The 11,160-nt window shown below is 38.3% G+C and overlaps 1 protein-coding gene across 2 annotated transcripts in view; it reads right to left on the reverse strand.

Moving 5' to 3' along the window:
* vps16 (VPS16 core subunit of CORVET and HOPS complexes) overlaps nt 1-4,756 on the reverse strand; it is a 42,125-nt gene extending 37,369 nt beyond the window's left edge. Inside the window, exons 1-6 of one of the 2 annotated variants that reach the window (XM_052026478.1) lie at nt 4,049-4,305; nt 3,650-3,735; nt 3,446-3,543; nt 2,868-2,996; nt 1,433-1,577; nt 448-563 (exon numbers count right to left, since the gene is read on the reverse strand). In XM_052026478.1, coding sequence (XP_051882438.1) covers nt 448-563; nt 1,433-1,577; nt 2,868-2,996; nt 3,446-3,543; nt 3,650-3,735; nt 4,049-4,080 — 606 coding nt within the window. In that variant the 5' untranslated portion in view covers nt 4,081-4,305. Of the gene's footprint in view, nt 1-447; nt 564-1,432; nt 1,578-2,867; nt 2,997-3,445; nt 3,544-3,649; nt 3,736-4,048; nt 4,306-4,520 lie in introns of those variants that run through there. The other variant, XM_052026473.1, reaches the window with a different exon arrangement.
* Nucleotides 4,757-11,160: the final 6,404 nt, after the last annotated feature.

Genomic DNA, 11,160 nt, shown 5'->3' on the forward strand with positions numbered 1-11,160 from the left:
TTTATCTAGCAATTTTCATAACTTCAGAATAACTATTTGTTTTTAAAATATGTTGCTGTGTAATTTCAGCAGTAAATGTTAAAACATACAAATCAGGAATGACAATTAACAATGGGAAAACTTTCAGATGCACATTTTTTGATCTAAAGGAATTGCAATCCCAGTGACGTCTCAGGCCTCAGGTCAGTGCCATATTGCAGAATCTAGACTCAGGATGTAGGGCTATTTTATAGCATCGCATCTCAGTGCTCAGATCAAATCTATTCCAATATCATCTGCCATTCAAGAGCAGCATTCAAATACATGTCTCTGTTTGTTTGACCAGGCCACCTACACACTGTTAATGTGGCACATGCTGAAAATATTTTAATCAGCATTTAGCTTCTAATGTGAAATACACTAGATGCCCAGCTTCTCCTACAATGCTCAGGCAGATTTTTTGCTTACCACAGACTGGTAGGATCCATTATCTAGGACATACAAATCCTTCCCATTAGCCAGAATAATTTTAGTCTGTCGATCTTCCATCAATACAGCCCAGCATGTTGGTGGGCATTTTAATCCTGTTGGAAAAACATTCAGAATCCTTCAGTATATTTTTAAAACAAATGTTTTAAATCTGTAATGTTTTGCTCTCCTTTATAACCTTTCTGAATAAAGGTGAAATACTACAAGCTGGTTTCACTAGGCCAGTCATATTATGAATATGAGCATACGTAAATTGCAGGAGGAACTTTAAAATTGCAGCTGAGTAATGGACAAGATAGACAAAATTGTGGAAAAGTCACAAAGACGTTATTAATGATAATTTGTACTCAATGCAGATGGCTTTGTGCAGTATGCTGCAGGTGGGGTGTTTAGCTTTCTCTCACATCTGGGCCTGTAGAATCAGCCCAATCCAACCCCAGGAGCAGGTTCCTCCAGCCTATTGATTGCCCTTAACAGCAAGGCAGACCAATTCCCCATATCTTCTACAACAATCATGTTCGCTGACAATCACTATGTCCTGACCCTTTTATTGTTGCTGCTGCTTTTTCTCCAATGGACTAAAATCAATAAATCCTATTGTGCCACAGAAGGCTCAATTTTTTTAACATGTAACAATCACAATTTTATCAGAGTTCATTCATGTTATGAAAACAGAAGGTATACTGGTTCACCCAAGTGTATAGGATGTAACTGTAATTCAGAGCTAATTAGTTTGAACCCACTTCCTGATGAGTCAACTCAGCAATGGACTTTTTTGGGAGCTCACACAGGAAGGATGCCAACTAAATTCATTGACAAAAAGGTAGTCAATTGGCTTGTAGCTTTAGAGAAACAAAGCATTCAAATTTTTATGAATGTTACTTTTACTAAATAGAATTAAATTAAATTTAGTAAGTAAATTAAATATTGAAGCTTGATTCCACTATTGAATGTTGGTGCTCACCTGGAATTTCAGGAAGTCGTCTGAGTTTGAGGTCATCTATATTTGTGGCAAGTGTGAAACGAAAAGCACCAGTCAGTATCGCGATTCCTGAGCCATAAGCAGAATGGAAAACTTTGGCCTCCATAACGCGATTCTGTAACACCTCCTTCAAAAATAAGGGCATCGCTGAACTTCATCATTTTGGTTCGGATAGCAAATCAGTAACATTTATGCAACATTTTTAAAACAATTCTATACAGCCTGCTTGAGATACAGTTGCAACTCACATAATTAGTATCAGCAGATCTAAATGCATTACATTTCTTCATGAGTCAAATCAACAATGCATCTTTTTTCTTGACCTCACACCAGAGTAAGACCCCTACTAAATCCATTAACAGAAAGGTACCCTGCTTCCACTATACCTACAGAAGCAAATACTTTTAAAAATGTTTTAATGTTATTCCCACCCTACTTTGAAAACATCAATTTTCAACTTGTCCATCCATGTCAAATTTAAGTTGAACTTCAACCAAATTTCCTTTGAATTAAAAACAATTTCTTGTGTTCAAACCAATGCATTTCTGTGCTGAATGGATAGTTTTGTGCTGTTCTGATCTGGAAATTCTACAAGTCGTAGGTAGAGTAAACACCCTCTATTCTTCAACAAGCTGCATGAGGACTAGAGCGGGGTGGAACAAGGGAATAACATTTCACCTCATTTTACAAACTACATTGAAGTGCACTGACAACACTTGAACATAAATCAGCATCCAGATTTCACAGGACAGTCTAGAAAGTGATGAGATGAATAAACCATGAACCCATTTATGGTAATGTTGCCCAAGGTGTAAATCTTTATGAAAACATTAAGAAAATGGTTTCTCTTCTGATGACTGGGCTAAATTATTGTCTACGACTTAAATAAAAATCCATCAACCACCAACTTGGCTCCTCAGTAATTCCTCCACTCATCTTCCCTCAACCCCATTCCCTCCCAAGTTTCCTCCCTCCTCTATCGATTATCTAGAAATATAGTCCTCTGTGGTTCGAGGTTCTTCTACTCTACAGAACAATCACCTTTCTTTTCTGTTCTAATAACACAAATTTCATTATTGATCGTGTGGATTTTCCACAGGAGCCACTGGAAAGGATGATTTTGCCTCCCTTCCCTCGCCTGCTCTTATCAAAGTGTATTTCAGCAACCCCTGAGATCTTGCTACAGCAGACCAGGTAATGAAACTGAAAGCTATCAGTAGATTCAACTTACCAACTTTGAAAGGCATACTTAATTATTAAGTCTTTAATGTAGATAAAATGTCACTCTGCTAAGGACTGCTCAATCATGCAAAGCAAAAAAGATGAAGGTTCATGGAAGGGATAAATACACTAATGCTACCTACAATCTCTTTGCAGGGATGATCTTAGTTATATGTTATGTTTGACAGCAACTTACGTTACCCATGCTGAAGTGTCTCTTAAATGTGCCAAAAATGTTGTGGATTAGAACAGTCCCATCATCTTGTATACAGAGCAGATCTTCATCTGTAGTCCACCCAATGTGAACAACTATGCCACTTTTCCACTGCAGTGACAAAAGGAACATAATGTTTTAATATTTCATTTCCAAATTAAACAAATTCAAACATAAAGAAAAGATAAAAGACTTTCCAGGCAAAGAGTAAATTGTACCATGTACTTTATTTATTCATAATATTCACTAGCTAGTTGTGTTTATACTTATCTTTTTAAACTTAGATATTAAAAAAAGCTTCCTACAATGGAGAGGGCTCATAACTTGCTAAGGCTTCAACTATTCCCCCTCTCTTTCTCCACTTTTGTTTCGGGGCTGAACACACCACCAACTTCCTAAAGTACCTTAAGTAGTACTTATTTCATTCTTAAGTTTAATTATACATAATAAAATATAAATCTTAACAGATTTCAAGAATAATCTATACCAATGTTATTTATTTGCCAAGCTTGACTTTAAAATGCTGTATAAATAATAAAAAGTAGAAAGATAAAGCTTACTGGAAAGGAGACTATTCGGTTTCCCGATGAGGAGTATATTTCCATGACGGGGCGGAAACTTGGAGACCTTTCCTTGCGAGATTCATTGATTATCAAAGCTGCAACAGGCGTTAACGATATTATTGACAAGAGTTGGGAACAAAACATTGCTAAAAGATGAGAAAGGATCAAAAAGGTGCATTAATTAGCCAGAGAATACCTTACCAATAGGACCACCATATGGCGCTGCTGCAATTAAACAGTTACTGATATCCTCCTTAATCATCCATTCGGAATACAGGTCAAACTTCCTTCACAAGGTACAAAACACAGAGTTAACTTTGCGAGCATCAAGCCAATAAGTGCCTTGATGTTGCATAGTGTGTTACTAAGTAATAGACTGGGTTACTTATTTCCATCACCAATGTAACTTCGGTGACTGCAGACAGGCTTGTCATCACCTGAGCTTTCTTTTGTTTTTATTACATATATAAACGGATGCCCCTCCGTTTACAGGTCCGGGGAGGTAGCAGCAACATTGAGATAACATTTCTAGTGTTGATGACAGCAGAGATGTTTTCTCTTTCTTTGTCAATTCTACTGAACGATCATTAATTTCCTTACATTGTCAGCACTGGAAACTCTGTGGCCAGCATAGTTTGTGTCAGGCACTACATCCACTCAGTCAAATCTCAGCCCTTCCGGAACGAGCCCTGACATGAAGTGTTGCATTTATTTAGCCGTCACACCATCACGACCAGCTCTGCTGCTCTTCCCCTCCGGGGGTCCACAACGCATATGTTATTTAATTTTAAAATTAATTTAAACAGCGTTTGGAAGCAGGAACCCTGAGGGGAAGCAGGAGCACCGAGGATTAGGCCGCAGGGAGGGTGGGGAGGAGCGAGGTGGGTGGGGGACGGAGCGGCGGGTAGGGCCGAGGGGAGTGCTCCCTGCCCAGGGGAGGGGTGGGGTGCGAATGGCGAGGACGGATGGGCAGGGGAGGTGGGTTGAAGAAGGGAGGAGTCGGGAGGAGGCGACAGCGAGGCCGGGCCGGGAGTCGGGTGTAGGAGCTTCGTCCGCAGACGTCGGCGCCGACCTGTAGAACACGTCCCCGAGAGGGTTCCAGTTCGCCGTAACGAAAGCCATGTCGCCTGCCCGGGAGCAGCCACCGCAGCGCCGCTAACAGCGGCTGGTCTCCAAAGCTGTTCAGTAACAGTGCGGGAGCTCACCCTCCGCAGTAAAGCCGCCCATCCCGCTTCCCTCCCGCGATAGCGCCACCTCTCCCTCCGTTCTGCAGTCCAGCCCCAGCACCCACCTATCCCTCCCTCCAGCAACAAGTGCCATCATTCTGTACCCACTTTCCAGCTCCAGCCGCCCGTCACTGTTTCTCCCACGGAGTGTTGCCTGTCACTGTTCCTCCTTCCAGTGATAGCTCTGCCCACTCCTGTACCTCCTTCCAGTGACAGATGCACCCATCACTCTGTCCCTCCTTGCAGCAACAACGCTGCCACCACGTTGTCCCTCCTTCTAATGACAACGGCACCTCCACTCCGTCCCTCCTTCCCTCAACAATTTGGGCAAAACTCTACAGAGCAGACCAGGACTCCATCTCTCCCCGCCAGTGACAGCATTACCCATCATTCCATCCATCCAGCAATGCTGCCCATCCTTCCTCTTCTCCTCCCAGTGACCCTCCATCCCTGGTGCCATCTCTCTGACTCTATCTCCACCACCTATCTTTCCAGAAATAGCAGCATTGGTCAACAGGGCATGCACCAGTTAATATGGTCCTGTCAAAGTCGTTGGCAAGGGTGGCAACAAAATATTTCAGTCTATGCTTGAGCTTACCTCACAGTGCAACTCCTAAAAACAGGAGTCAGTGGCCTTTTCTAAAAAAAACCAGAAGTTTCAAAATAATAGAACACATTTGTTAAACATAAAAACTTGCATCTGGCACAGATGGTGCTTCATGGAGAAAGAAATATTTAACGTGAAACTAAATGCTTGTTCAGAGGTGTTTTTTTTAAGTAGGGTAATGTCGCAGGAGACAAGTCATAGCTATCAGATAAGTAGTGGTGTTGGATAGTAGAGATTGGATTTCAGTAGTAGTGTTGGATTGTAGAATTCAGTGGCTGGGAACGGGGTTGTTGAAGATCAGATAAAGGTAAGGGAGGCTGGATTGGAGTTTGGGAACTCCTACATGGGCCTTGGCCAAAAGTGGGGAGGAGTGGATGAATGTTGGCTCACAGCTGATCAATGGGTCACAAGGGAGATCAGAAATAGGAATATTTACATTAGGGACTTGAAAGACTTGTTAATTGGTACTACACCAATAGTTTACATTTGTGACAAATACCAACAATGCAGGGGAACCTAAATAAAGAGAGAATAAAGAACATAAAAGCAAGCTATTCTAAACCATTGTAAGCACCTGAAAATAATTCAAGGCTGGAAACATAATTGATTTAATCTGCAAAAATAGTAAAATTTAAAGAACTCTTCAACTCTGTCTGCACAAGTCCATTTGTACCACTAGTCTTTTAGATTAATGATCTGCATTTATGCAGGAAATAATTTCATAGTTTGTACATAACTCAAAACTCCAATGGATGTTAAATAGAGGCAATAATAACAATCTTTTAAAGTAACACAATAAAAGTACCAAGCACAAGAAAGATGAATTTTAATGACAAAAATTCTAAAGTAATGCATTTCAATAGGTTGTACAACTTGAAGCAAAATACATTAAAGGGTTTTAAAAGGTAGAGTGGTCAAGGACTAGAGATCACAGGTATAAAAGGTAAGAGAATTAAGAGTATTATAAGGGTAAACATTTCTAAGTGGCATATCATTAGAATCCAGAATGTACTGCCTACAGTTGTGGTGGACACAGGTCCCATTGTGACATTCTAGAGGAATTGGATAAAAATATGGTGGAGGAAAATTTGCAAGTCTGTGCAGAAAGGACTGGTGGGTAGAACTAGAGTTGCTCTGCTAGATGATTGGTTTGGCAATGATGGACTGAATGGCTTCCTCCTGTGCTGTAACCATTCAATGATTCTATTAACAGAGAGACCTGGGGTGAATGGCCACTAATGTTGAATACGGGAGGTATTTTGTGAAGATTGTTAAAATAAGGTCTTATCAATACAGGCAATAAGAAGAAAGACAAAGAAACAATGCACAAGCTTTATATAATACTGATTAGGCCCCAGATTAAATAGTGTGGCCAATTTTGGAAAACTACAGTTTAGAGAGGGCATAGAGCAGATTTCCTGGCATGTTACCAAGGATAAAATATATTCTGTTACACGAAGAGATAAGAAAAACTGAAGTTATTCTCCAGGAGTAGAGAAGCATCATAAAGAAAACAGACCATGAATGGTTATGATCCTGGGAATTGTATCCAGTTGCAGTATGGTCACTAAACTTTTGAGTTAAAGTAATCGCTTATATAAAAAAAAGGTGGGGAGAGGGGGTGGAGAGGGAGAAGTGCATTAAGTTTTAGCCTGGAAATATATTGCCTGAAAAGGTGGTGGAATCAAATGCAAAAATTTCAACAGGGAATTTGATATATTCTTGAAATTGAAATAAGGCTCTGGGCAATAAAAACAGCAGAGTGAGACTAATTTGGCTAACTTCTTCAAAGAACCAGCACAGGCTCTATGTAATTTCCTTCTGTTCTGCTTTATTCTATTGCCATATTACATAACCTCAGAGTAGTTAATTAGGGATAAAATTACAAAACTGAACCAGGAAGTAAAATCCTTTAATTGTACATATGATTTTAAACATTTACAGAAAGCAAAATTAAGATTGGACATGAGTTAAGGTAACAGATCAAATATCATGAATTTAAGAAAAATAAAATACACGTTTTTGATATTTTTACTTGAGATATTTTGTCAAAGTTGAATTTAGTTTCTGCAGTAATTTCTTTGGTAGGCTACAACAGTACAACTTGTTGAGAAGCAGGGTATTAACTGACAGCAACTAGATTTCCACATTTAGCCGTGCATTTTCATTTTCCGGAGTCTACCATCATATTCTCCTCATTTATGCAAGTTCACTGTTCAACTCATTGTGAATTCTGGATCAATGGTTTATGCATGAAATCTTCATATATTTTTAACTTTTAAATGATATCTACTGGCTATTTATTAATGCTGTGTTAGTTATTTATTTTCCATGAAGAAGGCGTGCCAGCGTCTCTACTTTCTTTGAAGTTTAAGGGGATTCAGCATGTCATCGAAGACTCTGACAACCTTCTACAGTGTACAGTGGAAAGAATTCTGAATGCTTGCATCATGGCCTAGTATGGAAACTCCAATGCACATGAACACAAGAAGCTACAGAGTAGTGGACTCAGCCAGTTCCGTCATGGGTACAGCTCTCCCCACCACTGAGAACATCTATAAGAGGTAATGTCTCAGGAAGGCAATATCCATCACCATGGACCCCCACCATCCGGGTCATGCCCTCTTCTCGATGTTGCCATCAGGCAGGAGGTACAGGAGCCTGAAGACCTACACCTCAAGGTTCAACAATAGCTTCTTCCCCACTGCCATCAGGTTCTTGAACCAACCTGAAAAACCATTACACTATCTCAGACTATATTTCATTTTCTCTCTCTCAACTTTCACTAGTGTCATTATATTTATTTTGTTTTGTAAATTATGTTTAATTTATGTTAATTTAAACTTTTACAGATGCACCATAGAAAGCATCCTATCTGGATGTATCACGGCTTGGTATGGCAACTGCTCTGCCCAGGACTGCAAGAAACTGCAGAGAGTTGTGGACACAGCCCAGCGCATTACAGACACCAGCCTCCCCTCCTTGGACTCTGTTTATCTCTCGCTGTCTTGGTGAAGCAGCCAGCATAATCAAAGACCCCACCCACCCGGGACATTCTCTCTTCTCTCCTCTTCCAATGTTTGTCATGTAATGTACTGTGCCACTGCTGTAAAAAAATCCAATTTTCATGACATTTATACCCTGTGTATGTATGCCTATGACAATAAACTTGAACTTGAGCTTTTAACTTCAATCAGAAGAAACCAAACAACAAAAGAACACATTTCAAGTCACCAGATATTATTTTACTATTGTTATCCCTAGTCAAGAATATTCCAAAGGAATCTTTTTTTTAAAAAGGATACTACATTACTCATTAAAAACTACAATACTCATCCAAGTATCTAGTCAACAAAACATTAAACATAGATATTAAAGTCATTGAAGCCTTCTGACCCAAAGTACAGAAAAAAAATTTGCAGCTATGACCTGTCTCACTTTAGAATGCCTGGGCTGGAAAATGAACGCAATACTGCACCCAAGAAACTTCCAAAAAACCAGAAGTGTACTAGTTCATTGTACCGTTAAAAATTGCATTGCACATTTGTTCTGTCTTATACTTGGACAATATATATTTTAGAAACTTAAAATAGATTACCCACTATGAAGCAAATGTACAAATAACCTGCCAGGTGCTGCTTCATAACAGTACTGCTCTACTTGGCATAGTTCAATGAGCTAATACAATACAGTATATTCTGCAACAGTAATGCATGCCATGGATTTTTATTCTGACTCATCCAGCAATTTAGCAAACTGTCCAGGATCACTTGTAAAGATAAATGAAATTTTATACAACTACAAAACTTCAGTCCAAGGTTGGTTAAAAAAACAGTAAAAATCCATTTGTTTCTCTTTGTATTTAGAGGTCTGGAAAATAAAGAATCACAATAGCTAAATAACTTGTGGATACCACTGGTTAACAAATCAGCTTTTACAATCAATGACCTTTATTTCTACTACTATTCTTGTATCGTAATCAATTATTTTAAAATAAACACCATGGTAAAACACTTTTCCGAGGCAACTTGGTCACCTCCTAAGTACTAAATACAAATGGGAAATCATAAATTGAAGAAAAAAATTGTGACATACTCAGTAGAATTTCAGACACATCCTTGCAGAAGGGGAAAGAAAAATCGGAGTGCAATCCCAACCATTTCACAGACTGGTTTCAGGCAATAACCAGGAGGTCACATGTTCTTTATTCTTTATAATTTCTTTCTTTCCCCTTTCCATTAAGCATGAGTACCTATAATTTGATGAGTACCAACAGTCCTCAATTTGTTTTTCACACATTTGACTTCATTTGATCTTTTGAAAGTAATGAAAAGTCTAACCCTATACTTACTCAGTATCCAGATATGTAACTTGGATTAATGGACAGTGAATAGGAACAAGGATCCATTTTAATATATCCCCACAGTCTCCTTTTAAATTACCTAATTCAATGTAGGCTATAGATTAAGCTGGAATTCTCCTAATCTATAGTTTGGTACTGAATTGAATAATTGAATTACTTATTAATTTATCTTAAAAAACTTCAGCAGAACTTAAGAGTTTTGTTATTTTCTTTATTAAATAGTACTGAGCAAAGGCTTAAAAAGATAATAATAATAGAAACAAAGCATCAAAGAAAAAAACAAGGGCTCCAGGATGCCAGGATTTACATTTGCTTCAAAACTATGTATTTGTTGTTTAATAAAACCTTTTTAAAAATTGGGAATACTGTGCTTCGGAATGGATTTTACATGGAAGTTTTTATTCAGCTAATCTACACTCCCTGGATAGTGAAATCCTGGATGCTCAGCCTATGTTTGACTGGAACAATTTTCATATTAAAGATAAACAGATAGGCAAACTGGTGTATGCACAAGCATCAACAACCAGCTAGGTATGAAAAATAAGGCAAGTAAATATCAAAATGCTGTAGCTTTCAAACAGTGCCAGCTAACAAACCAGTCATCAGAAACACATCTTTTAACTGATAATTTGGATTTTAGAAATTCAAAAGACGAACTATGAAAGCTGTTACTAAAACAAGTTGTATACAGGCCATCCCCAGGTAATGAACGGGTTCTATTTTTACAGAAGTCCATAAGTTGATTTTGTCCATAAGTGGGAAAATACACAAAAATCACTTGTTATGGTAACCGTACTCTACAGTATTGTAATGAATGGCATCAAAAGCATGTAAGGCTGATAAGAAAGGACAATTACTAAAGGTGGAGAGAGCACAGAAACTAGTTCTGCCATTCGTAGGAATGAACATATGTCAGACTTTTGAATTTAATAATATTTTGGGAGTTTATTTGTATGTAAGAGTATCCTTAAGTCGGGTGTTCTTAACCCAGGGACGACCTGTATTACTTTCACATTTGCTTAATATTGATATCAATGTTATATATCCTTTTAAAGGGGTAGTAAAAATATGCATCACATTCCACCTCCACAGTGCTCCCATCTCACAGTGCCAATTCCTCCTTGATCTGAAATTGGAAAATCTGGGTAGCTCAGAAAGAAAGAACTGGGAAAAGATGTGCAAAAACAGTAAATAAATTTTACTCAATAAGATTAGGATTCAAGTTCATGTCTTTCAATATGAGGTAAACATCATGATTACTAGGTTGTTGCGAACTTGGAAAAAACAGAAGATTAAAAGGATTATAAACTGTAAAATCTATGAAACAAAACGCCACAAAGTAAATTCCTATATTCCATACTGATTTATATCCACTGTTAAATACACACCTATTTTCTGTTATATTCCCAACTTATTTTTTTTTACAAAAAATGGAATTTTAGAGATAAAATTTTATAAAACTAGAACAAAACAATTTGAACCTATTAAACCACTGCCCATAATGCAATCTGTACAT

This window comes from Pristis pectinata, chromosome 1, assembly GCF_009764475.1.
Source record: "Pristis pectinata isolate sPriPec2 chromosome 1, sPriPec2.1.pri, whole genome shotgun sequence".
In the NCBI taxonomy this organism is placed as follows: Eukaryota; Metazoa; Chordata; class Chondrichthyes; order Rhinopristiformes; family Pristidae; genus Pristis; species Pristis pectinata.